This window comes from Salmo trutta, chromosome 12, assembly GCF_901001165.1.
Source record: "Salmo trutta chromosome 12, fSalTru1.1, whole genome shotgun sequence".
NCBI lineage: Eukaryota > Metazoa > Chordata > Actinopteri > Salmoniformes > Salmonidae > Salmo > Salmo trutta.
Genome location: NC_042968.1, coordinates 94181193 through 94202112, shown reverse-complemented (window position 1 = coordinate 94202112; position 20920 = coordinate 94181193). Strand labels below are relative to the sequence as shown.

General features: G+C 43.7%; 1 protein-coding gene across 1 annotated transcript in view; it reads right to left on the bottom strand.

The window, feature by feature from the left end:
- gbe1a (glucan (1,4-alpha-), branching enzyme 1a) overlaps positions 1-20364 on the bottom strand; it is a gene marked incomplete in the record, with an annotated part of 159816 nt that extends 139452 nt beyond the window's left edge. Inside the window, 1 exon segment of the mRNA XM_029770386.1 lies at positions 20080-20364. Coding sequence (XP_029626246.1) covers positions 20080-20186 — 107 coding nt within the window.
- Between the last annotated feature and the right edge of the window lie 556 nt (positions 20365-20920).

The following is a 20920-nucleotide window of genomic DNA, read 5'->3' as shown; positions in this document are numbered from 1 at the left end:
GTTCGCAATGAGCCAGATTCTGTATACCCTGGTTCTGTGTGCAACGAACGCAAGAGAACTGACAATTTCACCTGGTTAATATTGCCTGCTAACCTGGATTTCTTTTAGCTAAATATGCAGGTTTAAAAACATATACTTCTGTGTATTGATTTTAAGAAAGGCATTGATGTTTATGGTTCGGTACAGTCGTGCAACGATTGTGCTTTTTTTTCGCAAATGCGCTTTTGTTAAATCATCCCCCGTTTGGCGAAGTCGGCTGTCTTTGTTAGGAAGAAATAGTCTTCACAGTTCACAACGAGCCAGGCGGCCCAAATTGCTGCATATACCCTGACTCTGTTTGCAAGAGAAGTGACACATTTTCCCTAGTTAATATAAATTCATGTTAGCAGGCAATATTAACTAAATATGCAGGTTTAAAAATATATACTTGTGTATTGATTTTAAGAAAGACATTGATGTTTATGGTTAGGTACACGTCGGAACAAAGACAGTCCTTTTTCGCGAATGCGCACCGCATCAATTATATGCAAAGCAGGACAGGCTAGATAAACTAGTAATATCATCAACCATGTGTAGTTAACTAGTGTTTATGATTGATTGATTGTTTTTTATAAGATAAGTTTAATGCTAGCTAGCAACTTACCTTGGCAACGTAAAGCAGGTGGTTAGAGCGTTGGGCTAGTTAACGTAAGGTTGCATCCCCAAGCTGACAAGGTAAAAATCTGTCTTTCTGCCCCTGAACAAGGCAGTTAACCCACTGTTCCCTGGTAGGCCGTCATTGAAAATAAGAATGTGTTCTTTAACTGACTTGCCTAGTTAAATAAAAGGTTTATGAAAACTTGAAATCGGCCCTAATTAATCGGTCGACCTCTAACACACAAACACGCACGCACTGTCAGGGGACACACACAGTAATACGTGTTAATGGTCATCTGCCAGGCTGAAAATCAACACGGGGGCCCCTCAGGGGTGCGTGCTCAGTCCCCTCCTGTACTCCCTGTTCACTCATGACTGCACGGCCAGGCACGACTCCAACACCATCATCAAGTTTGGCCGACGACACAACAGTGGTTGGCCTGATCACCATGAGACAGCCTATAGGAAGGGGGTCAGAGACCTGACCGCGTGGTGCCAGGACAACAACTTCTCCCTCAATGTGATCAAGACAAAGGAGATGATTGTGGACTACAGGAAAAGGAGGACTGAACACGCCCCTATTCTCATCGAAGGGGCTGCAGTGGAGCAGGTTGAGAGCTTCAAGTTCCTTGGTGTCCACATCACCAACAAACTATCATGGTCCAAACACACCAAGACAGTCGTGAAGAGGGCACGACAAAACCTATTCCCCCTCAGGAGACTGAAAATATTTGGCATGGGTCCTCAGATCCTCAAAAGTTTCTACAGCTGCACCATCGAGAGCATCCTGACTGGTTGCATCACTGCCTGGTATGGCAACTGCTCGGTCTCCGACCGCAAGGCACTACAGAGGGTTGTGCGTACGACCCAGTACATCACTGGGGCCAAGCTTCCTGCCATCCAGGACCTCTATACCAGGCGGTGTCAGAGGAAGGCTTTAAGACTTGTCAAACACTCCAGCCACCCCAAGTCATACTGTTCTCTCCTCTACCGCAAGCGTCAGTCCCCTTCAATAAAGAGTTTTAACTGGCTCAATGTTTCAGCGTTGTCTCAATGAAGAGTTCTGAGTTCAACTAGCCACGTGTGACGAGCAGTTACAAGCCTGCTAGAATGAGCGGCAGGGCGGAGGAGGAGCAATATCCCCAGCCGTAGTAAGGATGAAGCCTGAGCCTGGAATGTGACGCTAAGTGAAGCTGGTTAGCTTTAGAAAACCCAGAGTAGATCTAGCTTGCTTCGTAGGATACTACTCAGGCTTTTCACTAAGCCAGATGTGTTAGAATACACTGTATGTGTACTACTCAGTTCTGATATTATCACTAGTTTAAATGAATAGTCTATTTCACAGGTACCCTTCACCTGTTCTGATATCAGTTTAAATGAAGTGTATTTCACAAGTACCCTTCACCTGTTCTGAGATCAGTTTAAATGAATAGGTTACTTCCTGTTCTGATATCAGTTTAAATGAAGTCTATTTCAAAGGTACCCTTCACCTGTTCTGAGATCAGTTTAAATGAAGTGTATTTCACAGGTTCCCTTCACCTGTTCTGAGATCAGTTTAAATGAAGTGTATTTCACAGGTACCCTTCACCTGTTCTGAGATCAGTTTAAATGAAGTGTATTTCACAGGTTCCCTTCACCTGTTCTGATATCAGTTTAAATGAAGTCTATTTCACAGTTACCCTTCACCACTAAGCCAGATGTGTTAGGATGCACTCAGACACACTCACATTCAAGCCTGTGCATGCTTACACACACACACACACACACACACACACACACACAGTCTAAATTAGTGAATACACTATAGGACATATTTCTATAGGGTCTAGGACTGAAACATTGATCCTACAGCAGCTGTATCGATCACACTGAACTAGTGTGACACACACCTTGACACATTAATCCTCATGTTAAATTCATTGAATATATACATCTATTTTTTTTTTTTTAAATGATCCAGCTCTCCCTCCATTGGGTCAGCGGAGGGATACAACCCTGGTTTCAGTGGGGTTTAGGAGAGATTTGGAGGGGGGGGTGAGGCTGCAGGTCTCAGGGGGAAAAAGGGAGACAAATTAGCATCAATCCAGTCCAATCAGCGTCCCAAATGGATCCCTATATTGTGCACTACTTTAGACCAGAGCCCTATGGCACCCTATTCCCTATATAGTGCACTACTATAGACCAGAGCCATATGGCACCCTATTCCATATATAGTGCACTACTTCAGACCAGAGCCCTATGGCACCCTATTCCCTATATAGTGCACTACTTTAGACCAGAGCCCAATGGCTCCCTATTCCTTATATAGTGCACTACTTTATACCAGAATACCAATGGGTCCATTTAGAAGTATTAAAATCAGCCCATTATAAAAACACCCTATTAAAAATCAGTTGAATTTTTTGTAATTCAGTTGAGTTCTCTTTTCTCCCCCCCATTCTCTTTTCCTCTACGTTTTCGCCTTATAATAACAATAACAATAATAATTATAACAATAATAGGGTGTTCTAAGGCTTAAACCACATCAGGAGACCACTTTTGAAGTCTGGCAACAAAAAAAAACCTTTTTTTTTTTACCCTTTAATTCAGATGAGCACCAGCAAGAGACTTTAATTGGTTAGTTAGCTGTGTTTCTGTAGCACACAATGGAACAGCAGAGTTTCCTGAACAAATCATCACTGGATTGATGAAAATAACCATATCATCATTCTGCCAGGCTACTTTGTAGTTAACATTTAACTGAGAAGGTTTTTTGGAAAGCCTTTCCATCTAGCAGAAGATGGTTGTCATTAGCATCATCGCTAATGGCTATACAATTTTTATTTTACCTTTATTTAACTAGGCAAGTCAGTTAAGAACAAATTCTTATTTATAATGACGGTCTAGGAACAGTGGGTTAACTGCCTTGTTTAGGGGGCAGAACGACAGATTTTTACCTTGTCAGCTCGGGGGATTCGATCTAGCAACCTTTCGGTTACTGGTCCAACGCTCTAACCACTAGGCTAGCTGCTGCCAAAGCGGTAGACAAACTCATACAGACAGAAAGGGGCATTTCTGTGCAGTTTACTATTCAGAAACTTGAAGGAAAATACACATTTTGTCTTATGATAATCTTGGGCAAATTAAAACATGTTCTACCTAGTTCAATACATCTAGATGATGTCCTACTTAGTTCAATACATCTAGTTGGTTTCCTACTTAGTTCAACACATCTAGTTGGTTTCCTACTTAGTTCAATACATCTAGTTGGTTTCCTACTTAGTTCAATACATCTAGTTGGTTTACTACTTAGTTCAATACATTTTTGAATATTGTTGAATTCCGTCTTAATGTCTGGATTCTGTGATTCCTTCTACGTTCTCCGCAGCACAAATTTTATAGGGCCCTTCCTGTGTGTGTATTCATAGGTGTGTATAACACACACACACACACACACACTAAGTTGTAAGTTTAAATGTATTTGGCTAAGGTGTATGTAAACTCAGTTTCATAATTCCTGACATTTATTCATAGTAAAAATGGCCTGTCTTAGGTCAGTTAGGATCACCACTTTATTTTATGAATGTGAAATGTCAAAATAATAGTACAGAGATTTATTTCAGCTTTTATTTCTTTCATAACATTCCCAGTGGGTTAGAAGTTTACATACACTCAGTTAGAATTTGGTAGCATTGCCTTTAAATTGTTTAACATGGGTCAAACGTTTCGGGTAGCTTTTCACAGCTTTCACAATAAGTTGGGTGAATTTTGGCCCATTTCTCCTGACAGAGCTGGTGTAACTCAGTCAGGTTTGTAGGCCTCCTTGCTCGCACACGCTCTTTCAGTTCTGCCCACAAATTTTCTATAGGATTGAGGTCAGGGCTTTGTGATGGCCACTCCAATACCTTGACTGTGTTGTCCTTAAGCCATTTTGCCACAACTTTGGAAGTATGCGTGGGGTCATTGTCCATTTGGAAGATCCATTTGCGACCAAGCTTTAACTTCCTGACTGATGTCTTGAGATGTTCCTTCAATATATCCACAATTTCCCTTCCTCATGATGCCATATATTTTGTGAAGTGCACCAGTCCCTCCTGCAGCAAAGCACCCCCACAACATGATGCTGCCACCCCCGTGCTTCACAGTTGGGATGGTGTTCTTCGGCTTGCAAGTCCCCCCCTTTTTCCTACAAACATAACGTTGGTCATTATGGCCAAAAAGTTATATTTTTGTTTCATCAGACCAGAGGACATTTCTCCAAAAAGTACAATCTTTGTCCCCATGTTTTTCTGAGGACTTGGCTGATTTCTTTTGATTTTCCCATGATGTCAAGCAAAGAGGCACTGAGGTTGAAGGTAGGCCTTGAAATACATCCACAGGTACACCTCCAATTGACACAAATGTCAATTAGCCTATCAGAAGCTTCTAAAGCCATGACATAATTTTCTGGAATTTCCAATTTGTTTAAATGCACAGTCAACTTAGTCTATGTAAACTTCTGACCCACTGGAATTGTGATACAGCGAATTATAAGTGAAATAATCTGTCTGTAAACAATTGTTGGAAAAATTACTTGTGTCATGCACAAAGCAGATGTCCTAACCAACTTGCCAAAACTATAGTTTGTTAACAAGAAATTTGTGGAGTGGTTGAAAAACGAGTTTTAATGACTCCAACCTAAGTGTATGTAAACTTCTGACTTCAACTGTATATATTCGTAGGTGTGATTGTCTGTGTGTGCGCACGCGTGTATTCGTAGGTGTTTGTGTTTGTGTGTGTGTGCATTCGTAGGTGTGTGCGTGTAGCCCATTAAAAGCGTGTTGGTACAGCAGCAGTCCCCTGAGACAGAGAGAGAAGAACCTGTTTCCAACAACCTTACAACAGGAATACTAACTAAGGAACGGAAGGAATGGTGGTCAATTAAAGGTCTGGGCTCAGATCGATTCTAAAAGCCTCCTATCCCCTCCCCCTTGTCCCTCCCCCTTGTCCCTCCCCCTTGTCCCTCCCCCATGTCCCTCCCTGTATCCCCCTCCCCCATGTCCCTCCCTGTATCCCCCTCCCCCTTGTCCCTCCCCCATGTCCCTCCCTGTATCCCCCTCCCCCTTGTCCCTCCCCCATGTCCCTCCCCCATGTCCCTCCCCCATGTCCCTCCCCCATGTCCCTTCACCACTCTGCCTTGTCCCTCCCCCATGTCCCTTCACCACTCTGCCTTGTCCCTCCCCCATGTCCCTTCACCACTCTGCCTTGTCCCTCCCCCATGTCCCTTCACCACTCTGCCTTGTCCCTCCCCCATGTCCCTCCCCCATGTCCCTCCCCCATGCCCCCTCCCCCATGCCCCTCCCCCATGGCCCTCCCTGTATGCCCCCTCCCCCATGTCCCTCCCTGTATGCCCCCTCCCCCATGTCCCTCCCCCATGTCCCTTCACCACTCTGCCTTGTCCCTCCCCCATGTCCCTTCACCACTCTGCCTTGTCCCTCCCCCATGTCCCTCCCCCATGTCCCTCCCCCATGTCCCTTCACCACTCTGCCTTGTCCCTCCCCATGTCCCTTCACCACTCTGCCTTGTCCCTCCCCCATGTCCCTCCCCCATGTCCCTCCCCCATGTCCCTTCACCACTCTGCCTTGTCCCTCCCCCATGTCCCTTCACCACTCTGCCTTGTCCCTCCCCCATGTCCCTTCACCACTCTGCCTTGTCCCTCCCCCATGTCCCTTCACCACTCTGCCTTGTCCCTCATATTGGACATAACTTCCTCAAGAAACGAGAACACAAAAGCTAAATGAAACGGTGCTGAATGAGACAACCCAGCTGCTCTTTCAGTCACAGTGTGAACAGGACAGGTACAGTCTGAGTCTGGGAAGCTGGGATCTATCAAAGATGACCTATGAAACAATGGGACTGTAGAATGTATCCAAAACCACCCAATTATAAAAACACACACACACACACACACACACACACACAAAATTATAGGCCGAGAAACAGACGGGCCAAACAAGAGGACACACACTTCTTATAACGGTCAATTACTATATAAAGCAGAAGTACGATGGTGATGCTTCTATGTTGTTTTAAGGTAGGACACTACCCACCTACCTACAGGTCTATGTTGTTAAGGTAGGACACTACCCACCTACCTACAGGTCTATGTTGTTAAGGTAGGACAGGCACCCACCTACCTACAGGTCTATGTTGTTAAGGTAGGACAGTACCCACCTACCTACAGGTCTATGTTGTTAAGGTAGGACAGTACTCACCTACCTACAGGTCTATGTTGTTAAGGTAGGACAGTACCCACCTACCTACAGGTCTATGTTGTTAAGGTAGGACAGTACCCACCTACCTACAGGTCTATGTTGTTAAGGTAGGACAGTACCCACCTACCTACAGGTCTATGTTGTTAACCTCTACGGGCCACGGGGGCAGTATTGAGAATTTTGAAAAAAATATGTGCCCATTTTTAACTGCCTCCTACACCAACTCAGAAGCTAGGATATGCATATTATTAACACATTCGGATAGAAAACACTCTGAATTTTCTAAAACAGTTTGAATGGTGTCTGTAAGTATAACAAAACTCATATTGCAGGCAAAAACCTGTGAAAAATAGATTAAAAAAATGAGAATTTTGTGACTGTACTATTTAGTGTCATTGTTTTAAAGATACCACAGTGAGAAAGGATTCAGTTCGCAACTCCTACTGCTTCCACTAGATGTCAACGATCTTTAGAAAGTTGTTTGAAGCATCTGTGATGAATACAGACCGAATTAGAATGCTTACAAGTTGACACGTCATCACTTCATTTTTTGCGCCTGCGCATGAATCTGAGAAGAGTGTCTTTGTCATAATCGTTTATTCTAGACACTTGATAGGTTGTGTGAAAATATTACTGATGTTTACTGATGTTTCACGTTAAAAATGGACCAAAAGATTAATGCTAAACAACGTTTGACATGTTTGAACAAACATAAATAGATTATTTACTAGGTTTTTTTTAGCTTTTCGGCGTGACTTTACACTGCCCACCTCATTTTGTGGGAGCCTACTGAACGCTAACTATTTGGACATAAATTATGAACTTTATCAAAAGAAACCACATTTGTTCTGGACCTGGGATCGCTGGCAGCGCCTTCTGATGGAGATAATCAAAGGTAAGGGGATATTTAGAATGTTATTATCGATATTAGATGATGCTAATGCTAACGGTATAGCTTAGCTTAGCTTATAGCTTAGCTTATGTTGTTAGCATAGTACCCAGTTTATAGCAAAATGTGATTTCCCAGTAAAGTTATTTTGAGATCTGGCCATTCGGTAGCAATTACGAGATGATAATATATTATTCTTTGAATGACAATATTATAATTTACCAATGTTTTCGAATAGTAATTCCGTGATTTGTAATGCTGGATTCACTGGGAGCATTCGAGCCGAAACAAATTCTGAATTTCACCGTGACTGTAAATGCTGTTTTTGGATATAAATATGAACTTGATGGAACTAAAAATGCATGTATTGTCTAACATAATGTCCTATGAGTGTCATCTGATGCAGATTGTCAAAGGTAAGTGCATAATTCTAGCTAGTTTTCTGTCTGTTGATGCCCTTCTTTGAATTGGCTAAACATTACACGCAGCTATTGTCAATGTACTCTCCTCACATAACCTAACTTTATGCATTCTCCGTAAAGCCTCTGAAAATCGGACAGCGTGGTTAGATTTAGGAGATATATCTTTCAAATGGAGGAAAATAGTTGATTATTTGATTATTTGAAATGATTACTCTTGCAGTTTTGAATTCCCCGCCATGGTCACATGACAATGAATCCCAATACCGGGATAAGATCCTGCCCCCTGGCCTCAACAGGTTTTAAGGTAGGACAGTACCCACCTACCTACAGGTCTATGTTGTTTTAAGGTAGGACAGTACCCCCCTACCTACAGGTCTATGTTGTTAAGGTAGGACAGTACCCCCCTACCTACAGGTCTTCTTTGTTAAGGTAGGACAGGTACCCACCTACCTACAGGTCTATGTTGTTAAGGTAGGACAGGTACCCACCTACCTACAGGTCTATGTTGTTAAGGTAGGACAGTACCCACCTACCTACAGGTCTATGTTGTTAAGGTAGGACAGTACCCACCTACCTACAGGTCTATGTTGTAGGGGTTAAGGTAGGACACTGATCTATACAGGAGGCTGGAACTATGGTTGGATTAATGGGAAGGGGGAACGGCACCCCCCCTCTGTGGAAACACCTCATGAATAGGTTATTTATTTTTTTAGGAACTTACCCTGAAGCACATTAAACTGTCTGAGAGGAGAGGTATTGAACCGATAGGAAGTTTAATTGAGTGTTGTTTAAATGGTCTTAGTTTGTAGAAATAGTTTGTGATAGCAGTGAGTAAAAACAGTGTTTTTCTCAAGTTTATCATTGACCCATAAGGTTTCTCTCGGTCTTGCTCCAAATGCAGCCTTTAGCATTAATAATTCATTATAAACTCAGCAAAAAAAAGAAACATCCTTTTTCAGGACCGTGTCTTTCAAAGATAATTCCTAAAAAATCCAATTAACTTCACAGATCTTCATTGTAAAGGGTTTAAACACTGTTTCCCATGTTTGTTCAATGAACCATAAACAATTAATGAACATGCACCTGTGGAACGGTCGTTAAGACGCTAACAGCTTACAGACGGTAGGCAATTAAGGTCACAGTTATGAAAACATAGGACACTAAAGAGGCCTTTCTACTGACTCTGAAAAACACCAAAAGAAAGATGCCCAGGGTCCCTGTTCATCTGCGTGAACGTGCCTTAGGCATGCTGCAAGGAGGCATGAGGACTGCAGATGTGGCCAGGGCAATAAATTGCAATGTCCGTACTGTGAGACGCCTAAGACAGCGCTACAGGGAGACAGGACAGACAGCTGATTGTCCTTGCAGAGGCAGACCACGTGTAACAACACCTGCACAGGATCGGTACATCTGAACATCACACCTGCGGGACAGGTACAGGATGGCAACAACAACTGCCCGAGTTACCCCAGGAACCCACAATCCCTCCATCAGTGCTCAGACTGTCCACAATAGGCTGAGAGAGGCTGGACTGAGGGCTTATAGGCCTGTTGTAAGAAAGATCCTCACCAGACATCACCGGCAACAACGTCGCCTATGGGCACAAACCCACCGTCGCTGGACCAGACAGGACTGGCAAAAGGTACTCTTCACTGACGAGTCGCGGTTTGGTCTCACGCTGTGCGTTACAGGGAAGACATCCTCCTCCCTCACGTGGTACCCTTCCTGCAGACTCATCCTGACATGACCCTCCAGCATGACAATGCCACCAGCCATACTGCTCGTTCTGTGCATGATTTCCTGCAAGACAGGAATGTCAGTGTTCTGCCATGGCCAGCGAAGAGCCCAGATCTCAATCCCATTGAGCACGTCTGGGACCTGTTGGATCGGAGGGTGCGAGCTAGGGCCATACCCCCCAGAAATGTCTGGGAACTTGCAGGTGCCTTGGTGGAAGAGTGGGGTAAGATCTCACAGCAAGAACTGTCCAATCTGGTGCAGTCCATGAGGAGGAGATGCTGCAGTACTTTATGCAGCTGGTGGCCACACCAGATACTGACTGTTACTTTTGATTTTGACCCCCCCCCCCCCCCCCTTTGTTCAGGGACACATTATTCTATTTCTGTTAGTCACATGTCTGTGGAACTTGTTCAGTTTATGTCTCAGTTGTTGAATCTTGTTATGTTCATACAAATATTTACACATGTTAAGTTTGCTGAAAATAAACGCAGTTGACAGTGAGAGGACTTTTCTTTTTTTGCTGGTTTACTAATGGTCAATACCACTTTCTCACTAGCTATCGCTGTCAATTCATTCGTTTGTCTGTCCAGACCTGTCTGTCCCTGCTGTCTGTCCTGCCCGCCGTTTCCCTGTCGGTCCCCCCTCCCATTTAATCCATAGACCTGTAGGTAGGTGGGTAGTGTCCTACCTTAACAACATAGACCTGTAGGTAGGTGGGTAGTGTCCTACCTTAACATAGACCTGTAGGTAGGTGGGTAGTGTCCTACCTTAACATAGACCTGTAGGTAGGTGGGTAGTGTCCTACCTTAACAACATAGACCTGTAGGTAGGTGGGTAGTGTCCTACCTTAACAACATAGACCTGTAGGTAGGTGGGTAGTGTCCTACCTTAACAACATAGACCTGTAGGTAGGTGGGTAGTGTCCTACCTTAACAACATAGACCTGTAGGTAGGTGGGTAGTGTCCTACCTTAACAACATAGACCTGTAGGTAGGTGGGTAGTGTCCTACCTTAACAACATAGACCTGTAGGTAGGTGGGTACTGTCCTACCTTAACATAGACCTGTAGGTAGGTGGGTAGTGTCCTACCTTAACAACATAGACCTGTAGGTAGGTGGGTAGTGTCCTACCTTAACAACATAGACCTGTAGGTAGGTGGGTAGTGTCCTACCTTAACAACATAGACCTGTAGGTAGGTGGGTAGTGTCCTACCTTAACAACATAGACCTGTAGGTAGGTGGGTAGTGTCCTACCTTAACATAGACCTGTAGGTAGGTGGGTAGTGTCCTACCTTAACAACATAGACCTGTAGGTAGGTGGGTAGTGTCCTACCTTAACAACATAGACCTGTAGGTAGGTGGGTACTGTCCTACCTTAACATAGACCTGTAGGTAGGTGGGTAGTGTCCTACCTTAACAACATAGACCTGTAGGTAGGTGGGTAGTGTCCTACCTTAACAACATAGACCTGTAGGTAGGTGGGTACTCTCCTACCTTAACAACATAGACCTGTAGGTAGGTGGGTAGTGTCCTACCTTAACAACATAGACCTGTAGGTAGGTGGGTACTGTCCTACCTTAACAACATAGACCTGTAGGTAGGTGGGTACTGTCCTACCTTAACAACATAGACCCACAGCGTCTGGTGGAAAGCAGACCACCAGGTTTTTCCTAATGCTTAGCTTCTTTTTTTTTTTATCTTGAAAAACTCCCCAGTCCTTAACGATTACAAGCATACTGACCAAATGAGGCAGTCACCACCATGCTTGAAAATATGGAGAGTGGTACTCAGTAATGTGTTGGATTTGCCCCAAATATCACACTTTTTACTCAGGACAAAAAGTTAATTGCTTTGCCACATTTTTAGCAGTTTTACTTTAGTGCCTTATTGCGAACAGGATGCATGTTTTGGAATATTTGTATTCTGTACCGGCTTCCTTCTTTTCACTCTGTCATTTAGGTTAGTATTGTGTAGTAACTACAATGTTGTTGATCCATCCTCAGTTTTCTCCTATCACAGCCATTAAACTCTGTAACTGTTTTAAAGTCATCATTGTCCTCATGGTGAAATCCCTGAGCGGTTTCCTTCCTCTCCGGCAACTGAGTTAGGAAGGACGCCTGTATCTTTGTAGTGACTGGGTGTATTGATACACCATCCAAAGTGTAATTAATAACTTCACCATGCTCAAAGGGATATTCAATGTCTGAGAGGCATTGGAAAGCCTCAGTTCTTTGTGGTTGAATCGGTTTGAAAAGCACCGTACGACTGATGTGTGGGGTACAGAAGAATCATGTTAAACACCATTATAGCACACAGAGTGAGTCCATGCAACTTAAGCAAAGTTTTACTCCTGAACTTATTTAGGCATCGCCATAACAAAAAAGGAGGTTGAATACTTGACTAAAGACATTTCAGCTTTTCATTTATTTGTAAAGTTTAAAAAAATAAAATAAAAATCATTCCACTTTGAGACTTCTTTCGATTGGTCAAAAGAAAAAAATACAACTCTCTGCCGACCAAGATGTGTTTTAGTCGGGGACAGCCCTAACACACACACACACACACACACACACACACACACACACACACACACACACACACACACACACACACACACCCCCCTCCCCGATGACAGAAAGAGGAGACGTGTGCTGACAACAGCTGGCTAATGACTAACACCCACTCCTCTCTTCCGTTCCCATCCCGCCGTCTCCCAGCATCCTGTCTCTGGGCTGCTGACATTAGTGGCTTAACAAGCCCTGAGTACCTGCACACACACCTCAGACAGTAGAGATCTCTGCGTCTCTCCTCAACCCTTCCCAGCCAATTAACTAACTTACACACCTCCGAATGGTACTGGGACAGGGTGACAGTCCACACACACACACACACACCACGTACAGGCCTGGGTGACAGTCTCACACCCACGGCAGAGGAATACTCTCTCTCGCTCTCTCTCAAATGGCTCGGGAGGGCACACAGACAAAACCTCCAAGAGCCTGATCTCTCCCCATCTCCCAGGGGCAGGAAATCATAGAGCTGAGATGACCAGTCCAGAGGGGGTAAAGGGAAGACCAGATGACCAGTCCAGAGAGGGTAAAGGGAAGACCAGATGACCAGTCCAGAGAGGGTAAAGGGAAGACTAGCTGGCCAGTCCAGAGAGGGTAAAGGGAAGACTAGCTGACCAGTCCAGAGAGGGTAAAGGGAAGACTAGCTGGCCAGTCCAGAGAGGGTAAAGGGAAGACTAGCTGGCCAGTCCAGAGAGGGTAAAGGGAAGACTAGCTGGCCAGTCCAGAGAGGGTAAAGGGAAGACTAGCTGGCCAGTCCAGAGAGGGTAAAGGGAAGACTAGCTGACCAGTCCAGAGAGGGTAAAGGGAAGACTAGCTGACCAGTCCAGAGAGGGTAAAGGGAAGACCAGCTGACCAGTCCAGAGAGGGTAAAGGGAAGACCAGCTGACCAGTCCAGAGAGGGGTGCGGATGTGGACAGAGTATACTTTGCTCTCCCTCACAGTCTATACAACTCAAAGAACTACACTGAACAAAAATATAAACGCAACTTGTAAAGTGTTGTTGTTGTTGTTGGTCCCATGTTTCACAAGCTAAAATAATACCAGACATTTTCCATTCGTACAAAAAGCTTCTCAAATTTTGTGCACAAATTTGTTTACATCGCTCTTAGTGAGCATTTCTCCTTTGCCAATATAATCCATCCACCTGACAGGCGTGGCATATCAAGAAGCTGATTAAACAGCGGTATTATTACACGGGTGCACCTTGTGCTGGGGACAATAAAAGGCCACTCCAAAACATGCAGTTTTGTCACACAACACAATGCCATAGTTGAAGGAGCGTGCAATTGGCATTCTGACTGCAGGAATGTCCTCCAACGTGATTTTAGAGAATTCCGCAGTACATCCAACCGGCCACACAACCTCAGACCATGTGTAACCACGCCAGCCCAGGACCTCCACATCCGGCTTCTTCACCTGCGGGACCGTCAGAGGGGGAGGGAAGGCATGCTGAAGAGTATTTCCGTCTGTAATAAAATACTTTAGTGGGGACAAACTCATTCTGACTGTTACGGACCTGGCTCCCAAGTGGGTGGGCCTATGCCCTCCCAAGCCCACCCATGACTGCACCCCTGCCCAGTCATGTGAAATCCATAGATTAGGGGGCCTAATTCATTAATTTCAATTGACTGACTTCCTTATATGAACTCTAACTCAGTAAAATCCTTGAAATTCTTCCATGTTTCGTTTATATTTTTGTTCAGTGTACATAGGAGAGCTAGAATCTAGAACAGCGGTATTCAAATCTTATCCTACAAGGTCCAGAGCCAGCTGGTTTCCTTTCTAATTGATAATTCAATTGCACACACCTGGTGTACCAGGCCTTAATGAGTCCATGATTAGAGGGGAAGAATGGTTCTGTCTTGGAGGTCCAGAGTTGAGTTTGAGGGCTCTGTGCACCACTCGCACACAGTAAACAAGTTAGAAGATGAGACGTTGTAGAGGATCACTCTGGAATAACCCCCATAAGGGGATATAAGGGTTAATAATAAGGGTTGAAACATTTTGGTAATCCAGAAATCCCGTTTCAAAAGAATCCCGGAATGTTTTATTTTTAACTGCATTGTTGAAATACGACTAAAAACATTTCACCTGAGGGTTTTTATGAAACAAGTAACAAATAAAATGTGATTTGATCAGAATAGGCAGGAATTCTTTAACCCTCCAAACCAGGATTTCAGGAAAATCTGGGAATATTGGGAAAGTTACCTGAATATTTCAACCCTACTCTGGAAGCTTCTAAGCCTTTAACTAGGACAGTGTTGTTCCATCCTATTCCTGGAGGAACAGATCAACACATACTGCAGCCCTCTAAAACCATAACCTTTTCATACATACAGCACTGACAACATCAAACATGTTTCTATTTGCAGCACATTTGCCAACAGCCTACAAATCTAGTGTACAACAGGTCTAGATTTCTGTAAAAAAAAATTAAAAAATAAAACATGGACATATGCATTCAATTTCTAGTCCACAGAGGTGATGAATGAAAGAGCAGAGATATTTAACTGGTTACACGCCCCCACCACACCCCACAATACACACATTTTATCTGACCATTGAACACTTTGTCTTGCTCTGGTTCACGTCTGAAATACGACTTGCAGAGAGTCACTGTTGTATAACGACTCGGTTATGTCTAATCTAGATATAAATCCTGATTGATTACACCACAGACAAGGGAATATATAGGGAATAGGGTGCCATAGGGCCCTGGTCTAAAGTAGTGGACTATATAGGGAATAGGGAGCCATAGGGCCCTGGTCTAAAGTAGTGCACTATATAGGGAATAGGGTGCCATAGGGCCCTGGTCTAAAGTAGTGCACTATATAGGGAATAGGGTGCTATAGGGCTCTGGTCTAAAGTAGTGCACTATATAGGGAATAGGGTGCCATAGGGCTCTGGTCTATAGTAGTGCACTATATAGGGAATAGGGTACCATAGGACTCTGGTCTAAAGTAGTGCACTATATAGGGAATAGGGTGAGATAGGACTCTGGTCTAAAGTAGTGCACTATATAGGGAATAGGGTGCCATAGGACTCTGGTCTAAAGTAGTGCACTATATAGGGAATAGGGTGCCATAGGGCTCTGGTCTATAGTAGTGCACTATATAGGGAATAGGGTGCCATAGGGCTCTGGTCTAAAGTAGTGCACTATATAGGGAATAGGGTGCCATAGGCCTCTGGTCTAAAGTAGTGCACTATATAGGGAATAGGGTGTCATTTGGAAGGCAAATGACCCCCATCACACTAAACATTAACATGATCAAACTAGAGCTACGAGGCAGGGGATGATTTGTATGAATTGTTCCAGCGTGGGGTGTGCGCTAGTTAAAAGTTTTAACTCACTCAAAGAATGTCTATTATATTGACAAGACAGTCGACTGACCGCTCTAACAACGAAAAAGCCAGGCGGGGAGGTGGGACCATTCTAGCCAATAAGAGGGCAGATATAGTGATTAGGTCTCATCTTTAGATCTGTGCTGGGACGGCATGGGCAGTGTCACAGAGGCTAATCTCCATTTTCTTCTTTATTGGCTGATTGTTCCCAACTCATTAGGAATCCCCACCCAGTTGACTACTTTAAAAATGGTGGAAGCCCTCAATGGCAATGTCCATTCAAATGGGTGATATTATCGCTATAACGACAAGCACAATTCCAATATAAAAAGTCGTTTGTTTTTAGAAATGCAAAATGTTTTGTTGACCAAAGTCGACATTCATTAACCTCCATACAAAAAAATTCCTCAATTCCAAGTCTTATTTTTCCTGGACAGATTTTTTGGCTGAGTAAAACCTCTCGTCTTTGACTCACTGCAACAACTCGTTGTAGAGACTGGCCTGCCCGCTCTATAAACAGTAACTTATCCTGATGAGATAGAATAGTAGCCTAACCTGTAGAGACTGGCCTGCCCGCTCTATAAACAGTAACTTATCCTGATGAGATAGAATAGTAGCCTAACCTGTAGAGACTGGCCTGCCCGCTCTATAAACAGTAACTTATCCTGATGAGATAGAATAGTAGCCTAACCTGTAGAGACTGGCCTGCCCGCTCTATAAACAGTAACTTATCCTGATGAGATAGAATAGTACCCTAACCTGTAGAGACTGGCCTGCCTGCTCTATAAACAGTAACTTATCCTGATGAGATAGAATAGTAGCCTAACCTGTAGAGACTGGCCTGCCCGCTCTATAAACAGTAACTTATCCTGATGAGATAGAATAGTAGCCTAACCTGTAGAGACTGGCCTGCCCGCTCTATAAACAGTAACTTATCCTGATGAGATAGAATAGTAGCCTAACTGGTGTAGAGACTGGCCTGCCCGCTCTATAAACAGTAACTTATCCTGATGAGATAGAATAGTACCCTAACCTGTAGAGACTGGCCTGCCTGCTCTATAAACAGTAACTTATCCTGATGAGATAGAATAGTAGCCTAACCTGTAGAGACTGGCCTGCCCGCTCTATAAACAGTAACTTATCCTGATGAGATAGAATAGTAGCCTAACTGGTGTAGAGACTGGCCTGCCCGCTCTATAAACAGTAACTTATCCTGATGAGATAGAATAGTAGCCTAACCTGTAGAGACTGGCCTGCCCGCTCTATAAACAGTAACTTATCCTGATGAGATAGAATAGTAGCCTAACCTGTAGAGACTGGCCTGCCCGCTCTATAAACAGTAACTTATCCTGATGAGATAGAATAGTAGCCTAACCTGTAGAGACTGGCCTGCCCGCTCTATAAACAGTAACTTATCCTGATGAGATAGAATAGTAGCCTAACCTGTAGAGACTGGCCTGCCCGCTCTATAAACAGTAACTTATCCTGATGAGATAGAATAGTACCCTAACCTGTAGAGACTGGCCTGCCTGCTCTATAAACAGTAACTTATCCTGATGAGATAGAATAGTAGCCTAACCTGTAGAGACTGGCCTGCCCGCTCTATAAACAGTAACTTATCCTGATGAGATAGAATAGTAGCCTAACTGGTGTAGAGACTGGCCTGCCCGCTCTATAAACAGTAACTTATCCTGATGAGATAGAATAGTAGCCTAACCTGTAGAGACTGGCCTGCCCGCTCTATAAACAGTAACTTATCCTGATGAGATAGAATAGTAGCCTAACCTGTAGAGACTGGCCTGCCCGCTCTATAAACAGTAACTTATCCTGATGAGATAGAATAGTAGCCTAACCTGTAGAGACTGGCCTGCCCGCTCTATAAACAGTAACTTATCCTGATGAGATAGAATAGTAGCCTAACCTGTAGAGACTGGCCTGCCCGCTCTATAAACAGTAACTTATCCTGATGAGATAGAATAGTACCCTAACCTGTAGAGACTGGCCTGCCTGCTCTATAAACAGTAACTTATCCTGATGAGATAGAATAGTAGCCTAACCTGTAGAGACTGGCCTGCCCGCTCTATAAACAGTAACTTATCCTGATGAGATAGAATAGTAGCCTAACCTGTAGAGACTGGCCTGCCCGCTCTATAAACAGTAACTTATCCTGATGAGATAGAATAGTAGCCTAACTGGTGTAGAGACTGGCCTGCCCGCTCTATAAACAGTAACTTATCCTGATGAGATAGAATAGTACCCTAACCTGTAGAGACTGGCCTGCCTGCTCTATAAACAGTAACTTATCCTGATGAGATAGAATAGTAGCCTAACCTGTAGAGACTGGCCTGCCCGCTCTATAAACAGTAACTTATCCTGATGAGATAGAATAGTAGCCTAACCTGTAGAGACTGGCCTGCCTGCTCTATAAACAGTAACTTATCCTGATGAGATAGAATAGTAGCTTAACCTGTAGAGACTGGCCTGCCCGCTCTATAAACAGTAACTTATCCTGATGAGATAGAATAGTAGCCTAACCTGTAGAGACTGGCCTGCCCGCTCTATAAACAGTAACTTATCCTGATGAGATAGAATAGTAGCCTAACCTGTAGAGACTGGCCTGCCTGCTCTATAAACAGTAACTTATCCTGATGAGATAGAATAGTAGCCTAACCTGTAGAGACTGGCCTGCCCGCTCTATAAACAGTAACTTATCCTGATGAGATAGAATAGTAGCCTAACCTGTAGAGACTGGCCTGCCCGCTCTATAAACAGTAACTTATCCCGATGAGATAGAATAGTAGCCTAACCTGTAGAGACTGGCCTGCCCGCTCTATAAACAGTAACTTATCCTGATGAGATAGAATAGTAGCCTAACCTGTAGAGACTGGCCTGCCTGCTCTATAAACAGTAACTTATCCTGATGAGATAGAATAGTAGCCTAACCTGTAGAGACTGGCCTGCCCGCTCTATAAACAGTAACTTATCCTGATGAGATAGAATAGTAGCCTAACCTGTAGAGACTGGCCTGCCCGCTCTATAAACAGTAACTTATCCTGATGAGATAGAATAGTAGCCTAACCTGTAGAGACTGGCCTGCCCGCTCTATAAACAGTAACTTATCCTGATGAGATAGAATAGTAGCCTAACCTGTAGAGACTGGCCTGCCCGCTCTATAAACAGTAACTTATCCTGATGAGATAGAATAGTAGCCTAACTGGTGTAGAGACTGGCCTGCCCGCTCTATAAACAGTAACTTATCCTGATGAGATAGAATAGTACCCTAACCTGTAGAGACTGGCCTGCCTGCTCTATAAACAGTAACTTATCCTGATGAGATAGAATAGTAGCCTAACCTGTAGAGACTGGCCTGCCCGCTCTATAAACAGTAACTTATCCTGATGAGATAGAATAGTAGCCTAACCTGTAGAGACTGGCCTGCCTGCTCTATAAACAGTAACTTATCCTGATGAGATAGAATAGTAGCCTAACCTGTAGAGACTGGCCTGCATGCTCTATAAACAGTAACTTATCCTGATGAGATAGAATAGTAGCCTAACCTGTAGAGACTGGCCTGCCTGCTCTATAAACAGTAACTTATCCTGATGAGATAGAATAGTAGCCTAACCTGTAGAGACTGGCCTGCCCGCTCTATAAACAGTAACTTATCCTGATGAGATAGAATAGTAGCCTAACCTGTAGAGACTGGCCTGCCCGCTCTATAAACAGTAACTTATCCTGATGAGATAGAATAGTAGCCTAACCTGTAGAGACTGGCCTGCCCGCTCTATAAACAGTAACTTATCCTGATGAGATAGAATAGTAGCCTAACCTGTAGAGACTGGCCTGCCCGCTCTATAAACAGTAACTTATCCTGATGAGGTAGAATAGTAGCCTAACCTGTAGAGACTGGCCTGCCCGCTCTATAAACAGTAACTTATCCTGATGAGATAGAATAGTAGCCTAACCTGTAGAGACTGGCCTGCCTGCTCTATAAACAGTAACTTATCCTGATGAGATAGAATAGTAGCCTAACCTGTAGAGACTGGCCTGCCTGCTCTATAAACAGTAACTTATCCTGATGAGATAGAATAGTAGCCTAACCTGTAGAGACTGGCCTGCCTGCTCTATAAACAGTAACTTATCCTGCCATTTCAGAAAGTGCGTAGCAAACTGACAAGTTGGCCTAAGTGGCATGCGGTGGTTTTAACATCTACATCGTACACTGTGCAGTGAGTAACGGTGTTACCGTACCTGCGACATAAGTCTTCTTGGTAGGGCACTAAGTAGGGATCCTCCCGGAGAAATTCGCTTATATCTGGCAGCTCGGTAAATTCTTCGTGTTCTGAATGGTCCGCCATCTTTATAGTTCCGTGAATCTAGAAACAGAAGCACTAGTTTATAACGCCGACATATACTGAAACGGGTAACTATTAAAGTTAAGAGTCATAAACTACAGGCAGAGTGGCTTTATAGTGTCTTGTAAAAAACTTTTCGGACACACGTGTGGAGGGGGCGGGATGTCCGACACACACAGACACACACTTGTTCTAGTTCCTCCCACCATGTAACTCCCATGTGCGCAACCGGAGCCAGACGCGGAGACATATACGTCGCTTATTCCAGAATACAGCAGCTCACAGAAATACTTCATCCCACATTTTGTTGGCCTACATCTCACTTCCCGAACTTGCGGTGTAGCCTTTATTTATAGAATTACAACATTTATTGTTAGTAGCCTAAATGCTGGCGGTCGGGCTATGGTTACTTCCAAAATAGGCCGTTACATTTTCTCTCCATTACCTATATTTTCCAATGTGCAAATTGATGTTTTTCCAATTTTATGTCAACATACAATACTTGAATTCTATATATATATATATATATATATATATAAATATATATATATATAAATATATATATATATATATATATATATACATTATTTTAGGCTATTCAATTTTGATCTATAGTTATTTGTCTTAATTCTTTTTATATTTTTATCCCCCTCTTCTTTCCTTCCTCTGATCTGTCGTCGCTAGAGGCGCTGCCGCTGACAGAATATGTCAGATAAAGACAGGTGTAGTAGAACGCT